This window comes from Rhinolophus hipposideros (assembly GCF_964194185.1).
Source record: "Rhinolophus hipposideros genome assembly, chromosome: 6".
Classification (NCBI taxonomy): domain Eukaryota; kingdom Metazoa; phylum Chordata; class Mammalia; order Chiroptera; family Rhinolophidae; genus Rhinolophus; species Rhinolophus hipposideros.
This window is the reverse complement of record NC_138052.1, coordinates 2,401,736-2,428,313: the sequence shown is the minus strand read 5'-3', so window position 1 is coordinate 2,428,313 and position 26,578 is coordinate 2,401,736. Positions and strand designations below refer to the sequence as shown.

The window sequence follows — 26,578 nt, the reverse complement described above, 5'->3', positions numbered from 1 at the left end:
TTTTTAAAAACAAAAGTGCCTAATATCGCAACCAGATCTCACCCTTTTGTTCCTGCTACCAATAATTAAAAGATATTCCATTTGCCCTTGATACTTTTCTTGAAAAGTATGGAATATCTTAAATGGAATATCTTAAATCCTCCCTGCAATTATTGGTAGGTCTGTTTATGTGTATGACCTCTGTGTTCGTTTGTGTTTTATATGTGACATAGAGCCTCTGACTCCAGATGGAATTGCTATTTGCTTACTTATTGGTTGCCAGGAAAAATTAAAGTACTTAGGGTTATGAAGTCCAATTTATACAAAATAAAATGATGGATGTTTTCAGAAAAGGAAGGTATAGGTATGGAAGCACATTTCAAAAAGAATTGAAAGAATACAGTTTGTCCTAAGGTTGGTTATTTCTGAATGAGTAAGAAGAGACAAACTAAGAGAGACTAGGAAGATTGTAGGTTTGTGAAGGAAAGTCTTGAGGGGAAATTTTACATATATTTAAACCAAACAAGATTAAATTGAACTGTGAGGATTCACGTGTGCTTCTCAATGTCAGATATAACTCAGTGTAAAGAACGATTTGACCATTTTTACCAAAAACCTAGATAAGTTTATGGTTAAATTCATCAAGCTTGACATGATGTTTTCCCTCACCTGGTAAGGTGTTTCAGTAATTCTGACCCATTGTTACATATCTGATGAGAAGGCTCCGATCCAATGGCAGGCCAGGGAATAGAGACATTTCAACATCTTTAAGAAGTGAGACAGAGAAAACAGAAAAAAAGGAACAGCAAGACCGGAGATGAGACCAGAGACAGGCCAGAATTGTGGCCTCAGTTACATACAGATCAAGGACCAAACCACCGCAGGGACACCCCAGCAGCCCCAGAAGAGCAACACCAGGTCAGGGAGCCTGCTTTGCATGTGCGAGCCCAGACCACTGGTGTAAGGAGCGGCCTAATCCTCCGAAACAACTGTGCCCCCTGTGCAAATGAAAAGGGCGCTGGAAGAGTGGTTGTCCCATTCCGAAGAAAGTAGGGAACAACTTCTTCCCTGCAAATGACAGTAATAAACTGATGGGGCGTGAGATTTCCAGCACTTCCTAGGAAGACCATCATCCTCACTGGGGAGGAAGGACGGGTCACCTAGATGTGGTAGGTAAGCCTGTTCATTTCCTGATTGATACAACAGCCTCTTACTCTGTCTTGACTGCCCAATATGGGCCTATTTCTTTTGAAATCTGCTTGATTATAGGAATAGCAGATGAGATGTAAGAAGAGGCATCCCATAGAGCACTTCATAGGGCTCTTGGGAGCAATGCAACAATAAAGTAAAGCCATGGGCAGCAACCAGAGCCAGGTCTTGGAGACATTCTGACAAGGCTTTCCCAGAATTCTTTGAAAATCTGGTTTTCTCATTCTGCTTTTTCAGAAGATTGAAGACTCCAGGACAAGTAGAACAGACACCTCACCAAAGAAGATATACTTATGGCATGTAGGCATACGAAAAGAAGGCCGGCATCGGATGTCATTATAGAATTGCAAATTATGACGTACTAGTACACACATTTCACAATGACCAAAATCCAAAACACTGGTATCGCTTAATGCTGGAGAGGATGTGGAGCAGAGGAACTGTCTTTCATTGCTGGTGAGAATGCAAAATTATACATTCACTTTTGGAAGACAGTGTGGCAGTTTCTAATAAAGTTAAAGCTAGTCTCTACTATACAATCGAGCAATTGTACTCCTTGGTATTTTCTCAATTGATTTGAAAACTTACATTCGCATAAAAGCCTGCATGAAACGTTTATAGTTTTATTTACAGTTGCAAACACTTGGAAGCAACCAAGTGTCCTTCAGTAGATGAGAATAGATGAGTGAATAAACAGACTGTGTACATCCATGCAATAGAATATTGTCCATCTATTAAAAAGTGAGCCGTCAAGCCACTAAAAGTCATGAAGATATCTTAAATGCATAATTTAAGTGAAAGAAACCCGACTGAAAAGGCTACTTACTATATCATTCTAACTATATGACATTCTGGAAATGGTAAAATTATTGAGACAGTTAAAAGTTGTGTTGCTACCAGGAGTTCAGAATGGGAAAGCAGGAGGGCAGAGGTTGAGCAGACAGAACATAGGAAATTTTTAGGGCAGTGAAACTACTCTGTATGATAATGGAATGCTGGACATTATGCTAGATGACATTATACATTTGGTAAAACCCATACAACTGTACAACACAAAGAGTGACTGCTAATGTAAACTAGTTTGGACTTCAGCTAGTAATAATATGTCATTCCTTAATTGTACAAAATACACCACGCTAAAGTAAGATGATAAAAACAGAAACTGTGTGTGATGTGATGAGACGGGTTATATGGGAACACTTTGTACTTTCTGCTCAGTTATTCCGTAAACTTGAAATTGCTCTAAAAAAGTCTACTAGGAAGAAAAATTATGTTATTGTTTCCATATATCTCTGATTTGATGTGTGCACACATTAAGTTTCAAGGCAGGTTTACCTATGGACATGCAGAATTGACACAATAACAATTTTCTTATTTAGGGTTGTACGCGTTTTCGTGTATTACTCGCCATTTGAACAGCTAGACTATTGCCTCCCCACCACCATCTGATGGTCACAGATGTTACTCTTTTATGTTAATGCTGGCTCCATTTTGTAGTATCTGTTCTCTTTCACAGCTGTGAGAGAGAGATAGTTGTGTGTGTGTGCCTTTACTTCTCTTGGCTGCTTGATTTTAAAGGGACACCTCTGAACGGGCATTGCACTCCCTGACCTCCTTCCATCCCTCCATCCCTCCGTATCCCAAGTCTTTCCCTGTGTGTTAAAAAGAAATTCAAACACTCCAGATAGTAGACATAGTAAAATAAGCATCATATACACATATTGCATAGATTTCAAGAGTTTTAAGCTGTTGCCTTACTTGCTTTCCCTAATTGGTTTGCTTAATTCGTAAAAAGAAAATTATAAACACGATTTCATAATTGTAAACATATCAGAATACATCGTTAAAAAATAACAATTTCCTACATCTTCCAAATATTATCGGACTTTCCCAGGGAATCGTTAATTTCCCTTAATATTTCTAATATCTAGCTCATATTCATGATTCCCTAACTGTTGTCTCTTGCAGGTGTTGTTTTTCCAACCAGGATCCGATCGAGAACGTCGCTTTGCAATATGTTGTGAGATCCTCGACTTAAAGTCTAACCCCAAAGCTCTGGGGACCCAGTTAAAGTCCCCAAGTGTCAGGTCCAGGTGTCACGTCTGCCAAATGGCTAATTAAACGGACACGCTTCAAATATTACTTCCTGGTCTCAAGGTTTCATGGGAAACGTAGTCTTCAAAGTGTGGGCTTACCGCGGAGCCCTCTGGGCATGGGTCTCACTCTGCGCATGTGCAGAGTAGTCCCGCCTCCTCCCGTGGGTCCTCTGCAGACTAGGAGGGACACGATCTCTTTGTCGCTCGTGGTTTTTGCGGGAGCAGAGGTTGCGCTGGGCCCCTGCAGACAGGTAGGCTGGTGTCTGGGCCAAGAGGCGGGCAATACCCGGGGGACCTCCAGGCGGGGGCCCTCCCCTCCCCCAGTCCCGCGTTCGTGCGTGCGTGCGTGCGTGCGTGCGAAGTCAGCCCCGCGGACCCTGCGGCGCAGGTGGGGCCGAGTCTCCATCAGGAGGAGGTTCTCGGTGGGGAGGGATCTGCGGGGCTGCAGGCGGCGGGAGGGGACTGTACCTTTGTGCCGTTCACGGTAAACTTGAGGCTACTAATAATAGTTTGCATAGTTACTCTGAGAATTGGCTATGGTGTGATCTGCAAAACATTTTGCCAAATGCTTATAATCACTGTGTCAGCTACTATCAAAAGACACTTTGTTCCCTTCATTTATTTTATTTGACCATCACAATAAGCCTACTTGTCGGTATTACCCATGAAAAAACATCAAACCTAAGAGAAAACTAACAAGAGTTTATTTGAGCTAAACTGATGACAATTGTCCGGAAACAAAATCTCAACAGATTGAGTAATGCTCCGGAAAATGGCGGTTTTGCAATTTATTTTACACAGTAGAATGGAAGCAGGAGGGTTACCTGAAATGGATTGGTCCTGGATTACAGGGGTGGGAGAAAGCAAAGCAGGGAAATCTCTGGGATTGGATAAAAAGTAAATTGGAGAGACAGATACTTCTTTTACATTGGTGGGGACTGGATAGTTAGAGCAGTTTCCAGCACATAGAGATGGTAATCAAGAGACAAGAGCCAAAATGAGGGGTTCTGTACTTTCCTGCTCTGGTGAGGCCTGTGGTGCCGTGAGGGTCCGGTAAAAGGGATTACTGTGACATTCCTAGGGCCTGTTTGTTTTAGAAGCTGAAAAGACAGTAGGCAGGCTCTTTTAAGGTAAAAGATTGACCTTTCTCAAGGAAGCTATAGGCCAAGGACAGGACTATGGACCAGGACCGCTTTCAGTTAGGAATTTGTATGTTCAGACCGTCCTGTGTGGTTAATTTCGATCTCTCAGTTTGTAGGGCCTGCCATGCAAACATCCCCACAGGCTCTACCTGGTAGGTGTGAGAGGTAGGACGCAGATAAAGATTTTCCTTCCCATCTCTTGCTCTTGCTAATGTCCTCCCTGCCCCAAACCCAGAGTTGCAAACTTTGGAGCACTTAGCAGAGTAGCCTGTCCTCAAACTCTCAGAGATGATTGTGAAGTAAATGCGGACAGAATCTTACCACGTGGTAAACATATCCTGGGATGTGTGGGTTTTCTCCAGAGCCCCTGGGTGGGACTGTAAGGCTCTTGCACCTTCCTGCACTGTCCAGGCTGTCTCCATGCTCAGAGGTCCAGTCTGACAAACGAATGCAGTGCTGGCCAGTAGGAAGGTAATACAAATATAATCAAAATGTAAATTAAAAATGTTCAGTAGCAGCAGTAAAAAAAAAAAGGAGGTGAAGTTAATTTTACTGGTGCATTTAATTCAGTGCATTCAAACTACTGTTTTGACTCGTGGCACTAGCCTCGCTTCTGGTGGAGCAGCTGCATGGAGGTAATGGGTACAGTGCTGCATAGTCCAGTTTTCATGCATTCCAAAAGGGTCAAGTTTAGAATGTTACGTGAAGGTGTCAAATGAAGTGAATTTGTTTCTCAGGCTCAGGTCCCAGCCCCTGGGAGCAAAGTAACTCTTTTAAGTCAGGAAAGAGGGAGGAGCCTCAGGAACAGCTTGGGGGCCACTTGGGGGAATAGCTCTTCTGACAGACGCCTCACCAGAACTTTAGAGTAGAGGCAGAACTATCTAGAAGGCGCCGGTCCTGATTTGCTCCCCCAGAAGCATTTCTTGATTCCCGGGGGAAGCCTGAGTCAGTCTCAGAGATGTCACCACCCAGAAGCCATCACAGACTGTGTGACGGTGGATACTGTGGACCAACTTGCAGAAGGTGGTACGTGGGGTTGAGAGGGGGGTACCTGCCAGGATGCGCAGGAAAAGGGCACCTGACTGGATGGCTGGTGAGGACTGATGTCCAGGGAAGGTGTAAGCAGGCAGAGCTGACGAAATCCTAAACAGCACCTTGTTTCCTTTGTTCTGCCCTCACATTCTGGGAGCTGCTCTCACACCATGTCTATCACCTCATGTGGTGTCTAGAGTTAAGCTGGTGCTCCCACTTTCCCGAACATGGACTTAACACAATGAGAGTAGACGAAAGGTTTTCTCTATTGGACACTTAGGGAAGCCCCAAAATATTGGGCCTGAAATGAATGATTTTTGTAGTCACGCCAGATAGAACTAAGGAAAGCAGCACAGGGCTGTTTACTCTCACAGGTAAGTTCTATAAACATCTTATCAACGGATGTTTTTTAGGAACTGCAACCAGTTTAGAACAAAAAGTAAAACAGTACAATTCTTGCATAAAGTATCCCATCTTATTTCAGTTTCTGTGGAAACTCTTAACTCAAGGTGTAAAGACAAAACTTGATGGACAATCCAAGCAGAGTCTGTTTTGACATTAGTTTTAATGAAGGAAGGGTGACCTCTGGTGGACCTGAATTTGTTTAATTAGTCCTCTGTTTTACTTACATGCTTCTATTTGTTGTGGTGGTTGTTGTTTTGTATTGATTAGTCAGAATTGTGAATTCCTTGACAAAAGGCAGTTGACCTCCTTCGGTGAAAATGCAAGGTGAAGCCCCCGCACTTATGTCAGAGATGCACGTGACCAGGTGGTGCTGCCTCTGTGCGCTTCTTCCTGTGCCTTCTCCACAATGTCAGAGGGACATGCTCCCACAGGGAGGCTTTTCCTCCAGGTGGTGTTAGGAGATTTGTAGGCAGGTGAATATAGGAGTTGTAAGGAAGACCAGGTTTCTCATGACCCCATTTCACTTTCCTCCTCCCCAGTGGAACCTTCAGTGTTTTACGTTCTTCCAGGAGCAGCAGAAAATGAACATCACTCAGGTGAGTTCGGTTGTTAATACCCAGTTTATTTTACAGTGGAAATTATAAAGGCGTAAGTGTCTCTTATGTTAACATGCAAAAGCAGACAGAGATGGATCAGATACATTCAGAATTTGTGCAAATAGAGATGAATAGCAGAGCGCAGGTGGTATGCGGATATATGCAGATTCTGTGATCTTATGAATTTACCAAATTGGAGCTTCATATTTATTTCTGAGATAGTTGATGACTGTGCCAGTGTCAGAAAATACTTCTTGAAAGGCTGACATTGCTGAGAAGAGAAAAGCAAACTCTCCTTGTAGAATGTAAAGACAATGGAAGATTAAAAAAAAAAATCTTTATTGATTTCAGGTAGGTGATTTAGTTGACAACTTTCTAGGAATAACCCTGAAATAATATAGAAATTTACCTCTACTTGTTATGCAATAAAAATAGAAGACTTAATGCTGAATATGTACTCAGTAAATACTATTTTTCAGAAACTGAAACACGTGTTGAATGAACACATTTTTCTGATGAATCAAATGGATATCCTTGAAATTGCCCTGCATAAATATTTCGATTGCCTATGATATTCAAGTTGCTCAGCAGATGGTTTAAAATTCGGTTCTCTTTCACATATTTCAATATTCTCATTCATATTTCAAACCTCTGCATGATGCCTTGTTTTCTCTCCCGACTTGCCTGTGATCTTGTGATCAGAGAGTTGATTATAATCAAATCCATTGGGACTTGTCTAATCCTTTCCTTACCTGACTTTTCTGTATCACTTGCCTCTACTTCTCTTTTCCTTCTAGAAAGTTTGTCTGTTAGTGTCTGTGGCACCCTCCACTGGTACTGCCCTCCTCCTGCTGCCGTCTTCATGGAGTCATCCTCTCTCCTTTGTCCTTTCACACGGCTCACCCCCAGTTTCCATCCTTGGCCCTTCAGTCTGTTCTATTGTCCTGTAAGGATTTCATCCTCTCATTTTTTAAAAACAGCTTATTGAGATTCAATCCACGTACCATGCCAATCACCCATTTAAGTGTAAAATTCAATGATTTTTAAAGTGTACTCACAGATATGTGCAAACGTCACCACAGTCAATGTAGAGCGTTTTCATAACCTTAAAAAGCAACTCTAAACTTAACGACCATCCATCATCTCATTTCCCCTCCAAGCCCCAAGCAACAACTAATGTGTCTGTATTTGTTGTGCTCTGTCGCAGTTGAAGTCTCGTCAGAAATGTCCTTCAATGCCTGGAATCACTAAGTCTCGCAGTCTTTGCTCTGTGCGTGTCAGGGCATTCCTTCAGCGGTCAGTCAGGCAGTTCACACGTCTGCAGTAACCTTCACTTCCTCCTTATGCCAAAGCTCTGGTCACCTAGAGGTGACAGCTTAGGATCATCTCACGTGTTTCCTGAGCATGGTCTGAGCCCTGGGTACATGCACAGCTGTATGCATGTGTGGAGCCTTGTAGATTCTCACAAATATATCAGAGCTTTATTAACATCCCATTCCCCAGCATTTCCTTTTAAGCTTCTTGATCACGCCATTCTTTGCCCTGCCATTATCCAGCACCGCAGGTAACCACTAAGTTAAACACATGCCTCTCGATGTTTTGACAAATGCTTCTGAGAGAAGTCTTTTCACACATATTATGTGATGCTCAAGTTACACACACTAACTTAGCTCAAATAAAGACATCTTGTAAGTAGGATCTTTCAGAGAACCACCAACAGGCGAAATGATACCGCTTTTCTGGGAACGACGCTGTGATGGAACTCACAGTGCTGCCCCTCCTGTAGTTGCCAGGCTGTTGGCTGCAGACCGTTGGTTCTCAAACTACCGCAGAGTTGAAGAGGGAGAGTGATGGGAACATGTAACTTAAAAAGATACAGTATCACTTCTCCTACTGTGATCCAGCCATTTTTCAAACATTTTCACAGATCGCCTGTGTTAGCTTCTATAATTTTTTCAGTTTTTGAAGAGGAGAGAATTTTCCAAGATCCCTATTTCAACATTTTTACCTCCGTCACATGTTAACTGCTTTTAATGCAGCTGATTTTTATTAAGCAATATACAAAAGAGATTGGCAAAAATTTTTAAAAGAATAATGGTGTTTTTCTCACTAATTTTTACTTTTGGAAAATACAGTTAAATCTTCTTACTTTTTTAGATCAAAATAAATTGAATGAGATGTGTTCCTGTTGTTATTCGTTTGTTTTAGTTCCCTGTTACTAGCACCGAGCTGCACAGAGAGACGCTGAAGATGTAAATGAACACATACTTGGATAGATACCACTGGAAAAAAAACTTGTTTCTCTCCTCTTATCTCTTAATATACCTTTATTTTATTTCCTTGTGATAAGAACAGTTGATATGAGATCTGTTCACTTTCAAATTTTTACATGTCCAATTCAGTATTGTTAACTAGCGGCTCAAGGTTGTACAGCATTTCTCTAGAAATTAATATTTTTCTCAGGTGAAACTTTATACCTGTTGAACGGCTACTTCCCACTTCTCCTTCTCCCAGCCCCTTTGAAGTGCGTTGTTGTGGAAACTTTCCCTTTCTCAGTTTCCAAGACTCTGCCCTCTCACTGTTCTGTTATGACCTTTTAGAAAAGTTCTTCTCTGACTTTGTGATGTATACATTTTCTTCCTGGCTCTTTAATATCCACGGTCCCTCCAACGCTTGGTTTGGTATTTTGCTTTCCTCAGTCCCAGTGTGCTCAAGGTGCTGTCTGATGGCCTCTGATACCTTCAGTTACCACCCAAATTGCTCCTAACTCCATAATGCTTGTCTTCATCCTGGACCCCCCCTCTGTGTTCTACAACCGTGTGTGTGCTAGTTTAAGGGACAGTTCCAGCTTCATGTTCCACAGATATTCGGGAGCAATAAGACCAGATCTGTCTCACTGAAAATTCTACCACAGTTTTTTCATTTGTGTCCTCGATATCAGTATTTGACCCCAGCATTGAAGAAGCTGCTCATGTTGCTTGACTGGGTAGCTGTATGAAAAAGTAGTTACCACACTGGGTGCTGCCTCTGCTCTGTGATTCCTCCCTACCCTTATATCCACTGCTATTACTTCAGTGTACACAGTTCCCTTATACAGGTCTCTGTGATTCTAAGGCCTTACTGGGTTGTGCTTTGCTCTTCATGAGCTCTACATTTATATATGTTTATACGTTCATTTAGACAGAAGTTCAATCGTGTGTGCTATCTCCAGAGCTTCCATGTACCCCTTCCTTGGCTCCCATCATTTATGGGAGTGATGTCTATGTAGGGATAAAACATCCTAGAATTCTCTAGGATCATCCCTTGGGATGTAGAAGAAGAACTGTAGGAAGTCTCTGTATAATGAATTTTTTTTTGTTTTAAAAAGCTACAATTCATAAATATATATAAATTAAGTATGTTACATTAAAAAGTCTAACTAATTGAGTAACTCCAAAGTTCAAGACAAATTAGATAAAAAAAAATCAACATTCTTTATACGTATTTGTTTTGGAACCTTAAATGTAAACAGGAAAATACTAGTTTTCAAAGGTATGTGCTGTGTCAGTTAATTAATTCTGAATTTTTGAACAAAATGTGTTACCACAGGGATCCGTGACATTCGAAGACGTGACTGTGGAGTTCAGCCAGGAGGAGTGGCCGTACCTGGGCCCCGCGCAGAGGGCCCTCTACAGAGATGTGATGCTGGAGAACTACAGCCACCTGGTCTCCGTGGGTGAGCTGACCTTACCATCTGACTCCCTGTGGCATACAATTCCTTTTTGCAAATTATCAAATTACATGTACCTTCTATAGAGATTAATGTTATTCAGGCTTTTGATTACATGGCGAGGTAACTGAAACCTTTAGAGAAAGAAGCAACGTTTCTGTCATTACTTTCCCATTGAAAGCAGCAAATGGTGCTTTCATTTTGCTGTTGCTGTTGCATCTTTCTCCACAGTCAGGAACTAGAAAGTCTATGGATCGGGTCTACATATCCCCTCAATTGTTGCATTCACAGGGTACTGCATTACCAAACCCCAGGTGATCTTCAAGTTGGAGCAAGGGGAACAGCCCTGGTGCTTAGGGGAAGAATTCCTAAAGCAGAGGTACCCAGGTGAGTGAGCACAGACAGAAGGCAACTCCAGGTGTAGTTAGACCTTAGAGAGAAACACTTCTGATAGTTGTTTTTCTTTTTAAACAGCTTTATTAAGATATTTTATATATATATATATATATATATATATATATATATATATATGTAAACATCCCTACAGTCAGTTTTCTTCACCTCAGAGAGAAACCCCATACCCTTTAGCTGTCATCTCCTTATGTCCTGTCCCCTCCAGCCCTAGCAAGCATTGATCTTTTTATGTCTATAGGTGAGGCTATTCTGGACATTTCGTACAAGTGGAATTACACATTATGTGTTCTTTTGTGATTGGATTCTTTCAGTTTCCATTACAAGATTCATATTGTTGGGTGTATTAGTGCTTCATTCTTTAATTGCAAAGTAATATTTAATTATGTGTATATACCACATTTGTTTGTTTATGCATCAGTCATTGGACACTTGGGATTCCACCTTTTGGCTGTTATTGAGTAAAGCTGATTTGATGATTCATTTACATATTTTTTGTGTGGCCATATGCTTTTGTTTCCCTTGAGTTCCCTGCTAGGACTGGAATTGCTGCGTTCTGTGTTAACTATGGAATGCCAGATTGTTTTCCTCACCTGTACCATTTTACATTTCTATGCCAGTGTTTGAGGGTTCTGATTCCTGCCAATCTTCAGCACCTTCAGCACTTATTATCTTACATTTTGATTTTAGCCATAGTAGTGGATGTGAGAGGCTATATCACTGATGTGTTGATTTGCATTTCTGTATTAGTCAGCTTGGCTGGCATAACACAATACTGTAGCCTGGGTGGCTTAAATAACAGAAATTTATTTCTCACAGCTCTGGAGGCTGAAAATCCAAGATCAGGGACCAGCATGGTTGATCTCTGGTGAGGTCTCTCCTCCTGGCTCACCATGTTTTCATTTGACTTTTTCTCTGCGTACACATGGCAAGAGAAAGAGCTCTGATGTCTCTTCCTATTTTTATAAGGACTCCAGTTCTATAGAATTGGGGAACCATTTGTATTACCTCATTTAGCCTTCATTACCTTGCTAAACGTCTCATCTCCAAATACAGTTTCATTGGGGATTAGGGCTTCAAAATCAGAGTTTGGGGAAGACACAATTTAGTCCATAATAATTTTCCCGATCACTAATGATGTTATACATCTTTTCTCGTGCTTATTGGCTTTTGTCTAAGCTACTAAAACAATTCCAGGAATTTCAAAAGTTATGTTTTCAATGTAATTCCTCAAACAAAAAGTAAAATCATCTTAAATAAGTGTTCTCACTGAAACTTTGTTGTGCAGCCATTTAAACAGGGTAAGAAAGACTGACATAAGTTAGATCAAGCATATTTCACAGTCACTAAACAGAAATGATTGGGTTCATGCTTATTGGCTAAAAAGCATATCCCCAAACAAGTATCTTAAAAAGATTGTAATAAAAGAGTGGTAGAGTTATTAAGTCACTAAAAATAAAACAACTTAGGGTTTAGTGTTCTGTTATAGCTCAGGTTTGAATTTCGGCAATATATTCATTAACTTAAAGAGGGCCCTCTAGTGCAATAGCACAGGTTAACGGGAGCCTGTAAACATTTGAAAGACTGCACCGAACTATGTGATATCAATGATCATAAAACACAATGTAATGGATTTCTAAGAACTTGGAATTCACTTAACTAGGAGATTCTAATAGATAGTAAGTCTTCCGTTAAGGATGTCAATACATTCTTGAAAACTGAATTAAAGCGAAATGACCTATTAAATGAAATGACCTATTAAAGTGAAACCACCTGTATGATAGGCTAATGGATATAAACAATGGTTAAGTTCCTAGATCAAACACATCAGCAAACTTCTACGTAAAGATCCAAAACACTTCTAACATTAAACATTCACGTAAGTGAGAGCTATACATAGATTTAAGAAAGATTAATGATTATTTTCCAACCCGCTAATGCCAGTTCAGCATGGCAGGTGGCCGGATCCTATGCCGGCAGCTCGGGGCTGAAGGTTGGAACCCACCGTGGACAGGACACCATTCCATCGTAGGGAGCATCACACACACCACACTTAGTCAGACTAGAGGCAGTGTAGACATGCCACTTCACATAACATGCTTATCTTGGGATATGAGAGGAAGCCAGAGTACCCAGAGAAACCCCACACAGACATGGGGAGAACGGTCTCACTCAGCACGGACAATGGCCCTGGCAGGGAATCAGTTTTTTTGTTGTCATCAATATTGTCATGAAATGTTTAATGAAAGGAAATTATTTGAGGACCTGCTATACCTCATCTGATAAAGGAAGAAATACTGTGGATATTAAACATGTATGTCTATAGAGGATATGAATGATATTTGTATTAAAGTGAAATGTATTTGTATATGTGTATGCTGAAATCAAAGAACAAGCCGTTCAAATTCCCATGGAATAATAAGATTATATGAATATAGTTTTAGTCTAAAAAGAAAACAGTAACAAACCCCAACAAATTAGAATCACCACAAATATTCTCTCAATTTATTTTGATAAAATGAAGAAACAAAAAACTTTCAATATGGAAATGTAAAAAATTATCTTTTAAACAATGTATAGCAAAGGAAATCAATTCCAAAATTCCATGGCATTTATAAAATAAAAATAAATGTGTATTAGAAACCTTAAGATATAGCTAAATAAGTGAATAGAGATAAATTTGTAGTGTCGTATTTATATTAATAAATTAAGTGAGAACAATAACAAAAGTATACTAAATAAAAGCAGAAGAATATAAAAGTGAAATTAATGATAAACCGGAAAACAGAAATTGTAGAATGTTCTTAGAATAAAAAACAATAAAATGGGTGAAACTTAGGTAACCCTAACAAAGACAAAAGAACCACTTTTTATATAAAAAATTCAAGTGGGTATGTATTTGTAAAGATTTAACGCAATGTCAAACTAAATCCCATCATAAAATAGAGTGAACTTACTCTGCCAGATATCAAGGATTTATGTAAAGCTCTGAGTAGTTAAGTAGTGTGCAGCTAGTGGTGGGATAGTTTAATAAATTAGTGAAACAGAAAAGAAAACTGAAGAAAAAACATGTGTTTCATAGACAATTGAATGTCTTTGACACATGGCACTAGCCCCACAGAACACTGGGGAAATAATTCTGAGGTAACCTTATGGATGACAACCAAAATATTGGATTCAGGTGGCTTAATGACTGGATTTTCAAAGCAAAACTAGAAATATTCTATATGATGATAAAGAAAACGTGTTCATAACTGTGCTTAGGGAAGGAATTAATAGGATATAAAAAAGGCTTAACCAGGGGAAAGATGGAGTAAATAATATTCCTTCCTACTTAACCCACTAAATTCAGTTAATCATGTCGTTGTACTCATAGTACATCTATACACGTTTATGTGTATATATTATGTTGTTGAAAAAATAATTGTAGTTTTTGCAGTTATTTTTGTACCAACCTAATATATATGGGAAGATTCTGAAAGACGGAAAGAAGAGGGAAGATGAGCGAGGGACATTGGCACCTGATGAAACACTGTGTGCCAATAGGAGGGCCGTGGGGGCCTGATCTCACCTCTGCCCAGTGTTAAAGTGGCATCTTCTCCAACTCCCAGGGTGTCAACAGAGGTTTAGTGGGGAACCTGGACTTCTCTCCCGACTTGGCAGTAGTGAAGCTGCACCCCACTTCTGTTGGGGTGGTATGAGGAAGCTGGCTAAAACTGAACATCAACTTTCATAAAGTCGAATTCTTCAAATTTCTCTAAGGACCATGGTTTTGTTGTCCTGTCTAGAAACATCGGAACTCAAAGGAACACAGATTATTCCTACATTTTGCCCAGAAATTTTTAAATTTCACATTTTATCCTTTGTGATCTGTTTGGTATTCAGTTTTATAGAAAGTGAGAGGTATATGTCAAGCTTAAATTTTTGAGGAGGGAATCCAGTTATTGCACCCTCTTGAAAAGGTGGGTACTCTTGAAATTCTTGAAAAGGTAATGTGAGTGTTGAAAAGATTATCATTTTTTCATTGAACAGCATTTGCAAGATCTTAGAAAACAGATGGGAATATTTATATATTTCTGCCTATGTATATATTTTACATAATTCTGTGTGTCTTAGATTGTACATTTCTATGGAATCTCTATTAATTTTTATTCATCTACATATCCTCCTGCCAAGAGCACATTACCTACATTACATAGCTTATTAATTCTTGAAAAGGTAATGTGAGTCCACCAACTTTCTTCTGTATATATCTTCTGTAGCTTCTTGATATTTACAAAAAAGCATGCTGGCCTTTCAGCTGGGATTGCATTGAATCTATAGATCAAATTAAAGAGAATTGACATTTTAATAATATATGGCCTTCCAGTCCATAAATAACATATACCTCTCCATTTATTTAGGATTTCCTTGATTTCTTTTCATCAGTAGTTTTCAGTATCGAGATACCGTGTGTGTATGTGTGTGTGTTTGTGTGTGTGTGTGTGTGTATTCACGTGCGCACATGTTGTATGTTATGGTAAATTATGATATTCATTCAATTTCAGATTGTGGTTGATCATATTTGTATAGTGTTGGCTTTCTATTTTGCCTTTGCTGAAAACACTTATCAGTTTAAGGAGCTTTTTTTAAAGATCTTTTTGTGATTTTTCTTTGTAGACTTACTCTGTAACTTTCATTTTTGTTCTTCTCATGTTGCATTGGTAGAACTTCCATTTCCGTCTTAACTAGAAGTGTGGAAAATAAACATCGTTGTCTTTTTTTCCCAGTCTTAGGGTTGAGGCATTCAGTCTCACTCTTAAGTATGATGTTAGCAATAGGCTTTTTGTAGATTCCTTTTATTAGGTCAATGAATGGATTTTGAATTTAGTGCTATATTTTGTTGTCTTAATGTATATAATTGTATGGTTTTAATTCTTTCAGTTATTCATATGATGGATTACATGGATAAACTTTTGAATATTACAACAATTTGCATTCTTGGGCTGAATCCCACTTGATTCTGATTTATTTATTTTTATATATTGTGTTCTTTAGTATACTGTTTTTCAGTATTTTTATGTTTATATCATGAACGATATTGTATTGGTATACAGGGTTGTTTTTTTTCTTTATCCTTTTTTTCTTGAATTGGGTTTATTTGGTTTTGCTATGAGGGTAATATAGGGCTTATACAATGATTTAGGAAACATTCCCACATCTTCAATGTTCTCAACGAAATAAGGTAAAAGTGGCATTATTTCTTCTTTAAATATTAGGTAGAATTCACTACTTGACACCATGTAGCCCTGGAGCTGCTTTTGGAACTACATAATTTTGACCACATATTCAATTTGTTTAATAGATCTCTTTCGGTTGTTTCTTTCTGCCTGAGATATTTTGGGAGGTTTTTGTTTTTAGGAAATGTGTCCATTTCATGTAAATTGTCAAATTTATGGACAAAAGAGTTTCTCTTAATATTCTTATTATCTCTTTAATGTCAGTTGTGTCAGCAGTTATATCCCTTCTTGCTTTTATTTCTGATATCGATCATACGTTTTCTCATTTATTTCTGTGTTGCTTTTTATCATTAAAAAGAAAATCTGATCAAAATGGTGGCGTGAGGTGAGCCTCTGTAAAGCTCCCCTGGAATTTACTACTAATCGAGCAACAATAATTCCACAAAGAACTCCCTGCACAGCAGACAGGCAAGACGAAGAGGCCCACTACTGAATTCACCTAAAGGTGGGTGAATCACGTGACCGGGAGAGGAGGGAAAGGAGAAGTGCGGAGAAGGACCTGCACAGGAGCAGAACGCAGACCTAGCTCCGAACTCGCTGCATCCCGGAACTACTGCAGCTGCCAGAGATGGAAGACCTCAGACTGCTAGGGCTCCGCTTATGGCCCACAGGGCTGAGGGGGAAGCATATAACACAGCTGAACCCAACGCTCACGGCAGAGACCTCGGAGAAAAGACTGAGGGAAGAAGGCTGAAACCGGTGGTTTAAGCCCTCACTGCCAAGCAGAGAATGGAAGCCTTAGGCACTGAGACTAGCCAACCCCAACCTACCCTCCCAGAACTCCCCCCGTCCCTGCCTGCCAGGTGCTAGAAGCGGAACGGTAGCAGTGTCCGATCAAAAGAATAGAATATTTGCTGTTCTGAGAACTGAGGACCACAGACACAGATTCACAGCCCAACTATCCGGCAAAGGGAGGGAGCTGTGGAAGCAGGACCGGCTGTGGTGGTGGTCGCCACCCTTGCTCTGGGCCACGTCTCACAACTCACCCCTACCCTGGCCCCACCTATCTGGGCGAATCCCTGCAGGAGTAAACAGAACTGCTGAAACATACGGGCGCTGAATCTGGTGCAGAAAGAGCTTTGGAATTTCAAAAGCTCTCCACATCCCCACAAGGACGTGGCGCCCTATGACCCAGGCGAACTGTTAACAGAGGAGAAGCCCATTTCCCAGGGAATCCCCTAATTGTTTGAGAAGCTGGAATAGTGCAGAGAAAACATAGCACTACTGTGTGAAAGAGGAAAAAAAAGGCTGCAGTCGGAGAGAAAATAAAACATTCTACCAACAAGTACTGGAAAATAAAAGAAAGACCTCTTCCTATCAACGTGTTGCAGAAGCCACTCCTGTAGATGTCTAGGCAGAGAAATAATAAATTATTAATTGCCATGAATAACCAAGGCAACAAGACAGCTCAGAAACGAATTGTAAAGTCTCCAGAAAAGGAACTTAAAGATATGGAAATATGTGAATTAAATGACAGAGAATTCAAGATTGCAGTTCTGAAAACACTCAACGCGATGCAAGAAAACACAGAAAGGCAATTTAATGAACTCAGAAACGCAATCAAAGAACAACATGAGCGTTTTACAAAACAGATTGAAATTTCAAAAAAAAAACCAAATGGAATTTCTGGAGATTAAGAACTCAATAGAAGAAATTAAGAATGAAATAACCAGCTTAGGTAGTAGACTTGACCAGATGGAGGAAAGAATGAGTGACATCGAAGATAGAAACCTGGAAATGACACAGATGGAAGAAGAAAGAGACTTGAGACGTAAAAGAAATGAAAGAACTCTACAAGAACTTTCTGACTCTATCAGAAAGAGCAATATAAGAATAATGGGCATAACAAAAGGAGAAGAAAGAGAGAAGGGAACAGAGAATATATTCAAACAAATTGTGGATGAGAACTTACCAAACTTGTGGACAGAACTGGATCCTCAAATCCAAGAAGCAAATAGAACACCTAATTACCTCAATCCCATCAGGCCTCCTCCAAAGCACATTGTATTGAAGCTGTCTGAAATCAACGACAAAGAAAGAATCCTAAAGACAACCAGGGAAAAGAAGACGGTAACCTACAAAGGAAAGCCCATTAAATTATCATCAGATTTTTCAGCAGAAACTCTGGAAGCCAGAAGGGAGTGGAACCAAATATTCCAACTATTGAAAGAGAGAAATTATGAGGCAAGAATAATATATCCAGCAATGATATCCTTTAGATATGAAGGAGGAATAAAGACCTTTCCACACATACAGAAGCTGAGGGAATTTCCTGCACTACAAGAAATACTAGAGGAGGCTATTCGAACACCATCAACAGGGAAAATTTGTGGCAACATAAAAAGGGGGAGAGTAAAGGCCTGAACCGGAATATGGTAATGGAGAAAGTAAGTGTGCTGAAGAAAATGGAATACTCTAATTATCAACTTTCTTTTCCATAAACTTAAGGGTAACCACTCAAAAATATCCAGAACTGAAATACATACTGTAATAAAAGAAGAAACACAGGGAAATATAGAATACCACCACACAGAAGTAATAGGCAACAAGAAAAAGGCTGAGAAACAATGGAGACACAGCCTTACCATAAAACTAAAGATAGAATGACAGGAAATCCTCACGTATCAATAATCACCCTAAATGTAAATGGACTGAACTCACTAATAAAGGCACAGAGTAGCAGATTGGATCAAAACACTAAATCCAACCATATGCTGTCTCCAAGAGACACATCTCAGCTACAAGGAGAAGCATAGACTCAAAGTGAAAGGGTACAAATTGACACTCCAAGCAAATGGTACCCAGAAAAAATCAGTTGTAGCCATAATGATATCAGATGAAACAGTCTTCAGGGTGAAAAATATACCAAGAGACAAAGATGTACATTTCATAATGGAAAGGGGACTATACCATAAGAAGACATAACAGTCATCAATATTTATGCCCCCAATCTGGGAGCACCAAAATATACCAAGCAACTACTAACAGAACTAAGGGGAGAAATTGACCAAAACACAATTATACTTAGGTACATCATTGAGAGCTATGGATAGATCATCCAAACAGAAAATAAATAACGAAATAGTAGCCCTAAATGTCACATTAGATGAAATGCACATCATTGATATATATAGAGAGCATTTCATCCTAAAACATCACACTATATATTCTTTTCGCGTGTACATGGAACATTCTCAAGGATAGACCATACACTGGGACATAAAATCAGCCACAGCAAATTTAAGAAGATTGAAATCATACCAAGCATATTCTCTGATCACAAGGCTTTGAAAATTGGATATCAACTGCAAAAAGAAAGGAGAAAAAAACACAAATACATGGAAATTAAACAAACATACTTTTAAAGAATGACTGGGTCAAAGAAGAAATTAGAGGAGAGATCAAAAGATACATAGAAACAAATGACAATGAAAATACATCCTACAAAAAGTTTTGGGATGTAGCAAAAGCAGTTTTAAGAGGGAAATTTATATCATTACAGGCCTATCTCAAAACAAGAAAAATCCCAAATAAATAACGTCATGTTACACCTTAAAGAACTATAAAAAGAAGAGCAAGTGAAACCCAAGGTCAGCAAAAGAAAGGAAATAACAAAAATCAGAGCAGAACTAAATGAAATAGAGAACAAAAAGACAATAGAAAAAATTAACGTGACAAAGAGCTGGTTCTTTGAAAATATTAACAAAATTGACAAACTCTTGGCTAGACTCACTAAGATAAGAAGAGAGAAGACACTAACAAAATCAGAAATGAAAAAGGGGAAGTTATCACGGACACCACAGAAATACAAAGGATCATGCAAGAATACTATGAAGGACTATATGCCACCAAATTCAATAACCTAGAAGAAATGGACAAGTTCTTAGAAACATAGCGTTCCAAGGGTGAATCATGAAGAACTGGAAAATCTAAACAGACCCATCACCAGTAAGGAAATTGAATCAGTCATCCAAAACCTTCCCAAAAGCAAAAGTCCGGGACCAGATGGCTTCACGTGTGAATTCTACCAAACCTTTAAAGAGCATATAATACCAGTCATGCTCAAACTCTTCCAAAAATTTGAAGAAGTGACAGTACTCCCTAACTCATTTTATGAGGCCAACATTACCCTGATACCAAAACCTGGTAAGGACAACACAAAAAAACAAAACTGCAGACTAGTATCTCTGATGAATACAGATGCTAAAATCCTAAACAAAATTCTAGCAAGTCGAATACAATAATGCATTAAAAAGATTATTCATGACAACCAAGTGGGGTTCATCCCCGAGGCACAAGGATTGTTCAACATCGGCAAATCCATCAATGTGATACGTCACATAATTAAAATAAAGGACAAAAATCATATGATTATATCAATTGATGCAGAAAAAGCATTTGATAAGATAACAACATCCATTTATGATTAAAACACTTAATCAAATAGATATAGAAGTAAAATACCTTAACCTAATAAAGGCCATATATGACAAGCACTCAGCTAATCTCATAATTAACGGTGAAAAACTAAAGCCCTTTTCTCTACGTTCAGGAACACAACAGGGCTGTGTCCTATCACCTCCGCTTTTCAACATAGTTTTGGAAGTCCTTGCCAGAGCCATCAGGCAAGAGAAAGAAATAAAAGGCTTCCAAATTTGGAATGAAGAACTTTAATTATCACTCTTTGCAGATGGCATGATGCTTTGTATAGAAAACCCTAAAGACTCCACCAAAAAGCTATTAGAAACAATCAACGAATACAATAAAGTTGTTGGCTACAAAATCAACGTACAAACGTCCAATGCATTCCTGTATACAAACAATGAAATCTCAGAAAAAGAAATACAAAAAACAATTCCTTTTGCAATTGCAGCAAAAAGAATAAAATACCTAGGAATACACTTAACCAAGGATGTGAAGGACCTATATCCTGAAAATTGTAAGACATTTTTGAAAGAAATTGAAGAAGACACAAAGAAATGGAAAGACACTACGTCCTCATGGATTGGAAGAATCATAGTTAAAATGGTCATATTACCCAAAGCAATATACAGATTTAATGCAATCCTCATCAAAATCCCAGTGGCATTTCTTAAAGAAATGGAACAAAAGATCATCAGATTTGTTTGGAACCATAAAAGACCCCAAGTAGCCAAAGCAATCTTAAGAAAATAGAACAGTACTGGAGGTATCACACTCCCTGACTTTAGCTTGTACTACAGGGCTACAATAATCAAAACAGCATGTTATTGGCAGAAAAACAGACACATAGACCAATGGAATAGAATTGAGAACCCAGAAATAAAACAACATAAATATGGACAGACAATTTTTGACAAAGGAGCTAAAACCATACAATGGAGGAAAGACAGCGTCTTCAATAAATGGTGCTGGGAGAATTGGATAGCCACGTGCAAAAGAATGAAACTAGACTATTATCTGTCACCATGTACCATAATTAATTCAAAATGGATCAAAGACTTAAGCATGAGACCTGACACAATAAATTGCATAGAAAAAAACATAGGTACTAAACTTATGGACCTTGGGTTCAAAGAGCATTTTATGAATTTAACTCCAAAGGCAAGGAAAGTAAAAATTAAAATAAATGAATGGGACTATATGAAACTTAAAAGGTTCTGCACAGCAAAAGAAACCATTGACAAAATAAAGAAGTAACCAACTGAATGGGAGATGATTTTTGCAAACTGTGCCTCGGATAAAGGGCTAATATCCAAAGTATACAAGGAACTCATGAAACTCAAGAACAAAAAAACAAACAACCCAATTGAAAAATGGGCAGAGGACCTGAAGAGACATTTCTCCAAAGAGGATATACAAATGGCAAATAGACATATGAAAAAATGCTCAACATCGCTAATCATCAGAGAAATGCAAATGAAAACCACAATGAGATATCACCTCACCCCAGTCAGAATGACTATCATCAACAAGACAAATAGTAACAAGTGTTGGAGAGGCTGTGGAGAAAAAGGAAACCTCATACACTGTTGTTGGGAATGCAGGCTGGTGCAGCCACTATGGAAGGCAGTGTGGAGGTTCCTCAAAAAATTACGAATAGAATTACCATATGACCCAGCAATCCCTCTCCTGGGTATCTACCCAAAAAATCTGAAAACATTTATCCGTAAAGACACGTGTGCTCCAATGTTCGTTGTAGCTTTGTTTATGGTGACCAAGACATGGAAACAACCAAAGTGTCCTTCAATAGATGAATGGATAAAGAAGTTGTGGTACATATACACAATGGAATACTATTTGGCGTTAAGAAAAGATGATATAGGAACATTTGTGACAACATGGATGGATCTTGAGAGTATAATGCTAGTGAAATAAGTCAGACAGAAAAAGCAGAGAACCATATGATTTCACTGATATGTGGTATATAAACCAAAAACAACAAAAGAACAAGATAAACAAATGAGAAACAAAAACTCATAGATACAGACAATAGTTTAGTGGTTACCAGAGGGTAAGGGGGCGTGGGTGGTGGAAGATGAGGGTTAGCGGGATCAAATATATGTTGATGGAAGGAGAACTGATTCTGGGTGGTGAACACACAATAGGATTTTTAGATGATGTAATACAGAATTGTACACTTGAAATCTATGTAATTTTACTAACAAATGTCACCCCAATAAATTAAAAAGAAAGTGTCTTAAGGAACACACAGTCCCTGGGATAAGTCTGAATCAATTATCAGTATAATTAAAATGCGGTAACACTATAGCAATATTTTTAAAAGTCATAAATGACCCACATCAATATTACTTGAGAAATGGATATTATACCAAAAGTTTTTTTGTTTAGCTGAGGATTTTTTTAAAAACCATAAAACTTTGAATAAAATATTTCTTCCTTAAAAACAAAAAAAGAAACAAATCTATTCAAAGGAGTAAGCTTTGGTTAGCTTAATTTTTCTCTGTTTTCAATTTCATTCTTTAATCCTTATTATTTCCTTCATTTTACTTTAGATTTACCTTCTCTGTATATTTTCTTAAAGTAGAAGCTTAGGGAAGTAGTTGGAGGTCTTTTATTTTTCATGGGAAACATCTGAGCTATAAATTTATCTTGGAGTACTATTTCAGCTGCATGCTGCGAATTTCTACATTTTGAACAGTTTTTATTTTCATTTACTTCAAAATGTCTTTTTTAAATTAAAAATTCATTGGGGTGACAATGGTTAGGAAAATTACATAGGTTTCAAGTGTACAATTCTGTAATACATATATATGTGTGTGTGTGTGTGTGTGTGTGTGTGTGTATTCACCACCCAGAGTCAGTTCTTCCAATACCATATATTTGATCCACTTTACCCTCTTCTATCTGCCCCATCTTCTTACCACTAAAGTATTCTGTTTATCTGTGTTTTTGTTTCTTTGTCGTGTTCCCTTGTTGCCTTCAAATTTATAGCCCACATACATGTGAAGTCATATGATTCCTGACTTTTTCTGTCTGACTTATTTCGCATAGCATAATAATCTCTACTTCCCTTGCTTTTGAGGTCAAATTCATAAAATCCTCTTTGAACCCAAGGTCCATAAGTTTAGTACCTATGCTTTTTTCTATGCAGTTTATTTTTTCAGGTCTCATGCTTAAGTCTTTGATCCATTTTGAGGTAATTTTGGTACATGGTGACAGATAGCAGTCCAATTTCATTCTTTTGCATGTGTCTTCCCAATTTTCCCAACACCATTTATTGAAGAGGCTTTCCTTTCTCCATTGTAAATTTTTGGCTCCTGTGTCAAAAGTTATCTGTCCATGTTTATGTCGGCTTATTTCTGGGTTTTCAGTTCTATTCCATTGGTCTGTATGTCAATTTTTCGGCCAATATCATGCTGTTTTGATTATTCTTTCCCTGTAGTACAAGGTGAAGTTAGGGAGTATGATACCTTCAGCATTATTTTTTCTTCGTATTATTTTGGCTGTTCAGGGTCTTTTGTGGTTCCATACAAATCTGATGATTTTTTGTTCTATTTAAAAAATGCCATTGGGATTTTGATGGGGAATCCATTAAATCTACATACTGCTTTGGGGAATAAGGCCAGTTTAAGTATGTTGATTCTTGCAATCCATGAGCACGTAATGTCTTTCCATTTCTTTCCATCTTCTTCAGTTTCTTTAAAAATGTCTTATAATTTTCAGTGTATCGATCCTTCACATCATTTGTTAAGTTTATTCTGTGGTGTATTATTCTTATTCTGTGGTGTATTATTCTTTTTGTTGCAATTGCAAAGGGAATTGTTTGTGGTTTTCTTTAAATTTCTTTTTCTGAGATTTCACTTTTTAATATATAGGAATGCAATGGATTTTGTATGTTAATTTTTGTAGCCAACAAATTTATTGTATTTATTTGTTGTTCTAATAGATTTTCCAGGAGTCTTTATGGTTTTTCACATAAAGCACCATGTCATCTGTAAAAATTGACAATTACACTTCTTCATTCCCAATTTGGATGCCTTTTATTTCTTTCTCTTGCCTGATTGCTCTGGCTGGGATTTCCAATACTATGTTGAATAACAGTGGTGATATGTGACAACCCTGTCTTGTTCCTGAATGTAGAGTGAAGGGCCTCAGTTGTATACCATAAATTATGATATCAGCTGACGGTTTGTCATATATGGCCTGTATTATGTTAAGGTATTTTTTCTCTATACCAATTTTATTGTTTCAAATATAAATTGATGTTGTCTCTTGTCAAATGCTTTTTCTGCATTTATTCATTTAATCATATGATTTTCATCTTTTATTTTGTTTTTGTGGTGTATTACATTGATTGATTTCTGTATGTTGAACCATCCTTGTGCTCCCCACCCACTTGATTATGATGTATATTGTTTTTAATTCATTGTTGTATTCGATTTGCTAGAGTTTTGTTTAGCATTTTTGCATCTGTATTTGTCAGAGATATCGATTGATCTGTAATTTACATTTCTAGTTTTATCCTTACTGGGTTTTGGTATCAGGGTAACGTTTGCCTCAAAATGAATTAGCAAGTATTGCCTCGTCTTCATTTTTGGGGAAGAGTTTGAGGACAGGTGTCGATCTTTTTTGAATGTTTTGTGGAATTCACTAGTGAAGCCATCTGGTCCTGGACTTTTACTTTTGGGAAGGTTTTAGATAACTGATTCAATTTCCTTACTGTTGATCGGTCTACTTAGATTTTACAGTTCTTCCTGATTCAGTCTAAGGAGGCTATATGTTTCTAAGCAACTGTCCGTTTATTCTATTAATATTGAATTTGACGGCATATAGTCCTTCATACTATTCTCCAATGATCCTTTGTGTTTCTGTTATATCCGTGGTAACTTCTCCTCTTTAATTTCTGATTTTCTTTGTCTTTTCTCTTTATATCTTAGTAAGTGTAGCCAAGGGTTTGTCAGTTTTATTTATCTTTTCAAAGAATCATTTTTGATGAATTTTATTCATTTTTTTAAAAAATCCTTAATTTTTTTTTGTCTTTTTGTTCTCTATTTCATTTAGTTCTGCTCTGGTTTTTAATATTTCCTCTTGCTGACTTTGGGTTTCATTTGTTCTTCTTTTTCTGGTTCTTTCAGATGTAACATGAGGTTGTGTATCGGGGATATTTCTTCTTTCTTGAGGTAGGCCTCCAGTGATATGAATTTCCCACTTATTGCTGCTTTCACTGCATCCCCAACTTGTTTTGGGGGTGGAGGGGAAAGAAACTTGATTACTTTAATAACCTCAATTATAAAAGCAACTCACAGATACATTTTTTAAAGGGGGCTCTTTGAATTGGATGGTCTGAAAGGTGAAGAGGTTTAATAGGCTACTTCAGAGCTAATTACAGCCGGATTTAAGAAGCCTGGTGTTTGTTCAGATCACAATTTGAAAGAAAATGCTTCAGATTAATGGAGCCAGCAGCTCTTTCATAAACTTGCAGCAATTAGAGCTCATTTCTTTAAGTTGTAAATTGCCACTTACTGCTCAATAAGTCAGCATTTGAGCTACTAAAGGATTGTTTTTAACTACTTCAATAAGCCTATTGAGTAATGGGAAATATACAGCTGAATTTAATTTATGCCATTTTAAAAACTCACCCAGCCTCGGTCAAAATGTTTTTGAAGTAACAATGTGCATTACTCAAGTGTTTCCAACCCTTTGCTGGAGTTTTGTTCTTAAAAACGCAGCCTCTCTGGGCATTTTTTGCCTTTTATTATAAAAATTCTAGCGGGCAGATGGGGGGTGCAAACCTGAGTGGCCCACTCCTCTGCCTTTCAGACTCTTGACCTCCCACCTTCTGGCAGCACCTGGCGAGGTCTGGTCCAAAGCCGGAGAACCCCTGGCCGTCTGCCGGGACCCTTTACGGGATGCACTATCTCCGTAGGACCCAGCACATAGAGGCCGCTTCCTCACAGACACAGAGGGAGTTTAAGCAGTAAAGCCCCACGTTCGCAGGGTGTTCCCTGCCCAGCTTTGGAGCAGTCAGCGGTCCCTGGTGCAGGTCCCCTGAGGTGCTCAAACAGGCTTCAGTTGACTTTCAAACTTAAAAACACGAGACACCCATGGGGCCTGCCTCCAGAATGAGGTGAGAGCTTGTCAGTTTTCCCCATCTACTCCACGAATTTTGTGACTGGAGTACCCTGAGATAGGTTTCTTTGGGAACCTTAAGTAAAATAACCCTTCGGGCCGCCCTGAGGTCCCCCGGGGCCTTCCAGAAGCCACGTCTCTTTCTGTT

The 26,578-nt window shown here is 38.5% G+C and overlaps 1 protein-coding gene across 1 annotated transcript in view; it reads left to right on the top strand.

Moving 5' to 3' along the window:
* Positions 1-796: 796 nt before the first annotated feature.
* The window catches only part of LOC308499052 (uncharacterized protein), a gene marked incomplete at its 5' end in the record, with an annotated part of 38,027 nt that continues 12,245 nt past the window's right edge, over positions 797-26,578 (top strand). The window contains 5 exons of the mRNA XM_081051834.1: positions 797-897; positions 3,346-3,535; positions 6,403-6,459; positions 10,048-10,174; positions 10,460-10,555. Of these exons, the coding sequence (XP_080907960.1) occupies positions 797-897; positions 3,346-3,535; positions 6,403-6,459; positions 10,048-10,174; positions 10,460-10,555 (571 nt within the window). The remainder of the gene's footprint in view (positions 898-3,345; positions 3,536-6,402; positions 6,460-10,047; positions 10,175-10,459; positions 10,556-26,578) is intronic.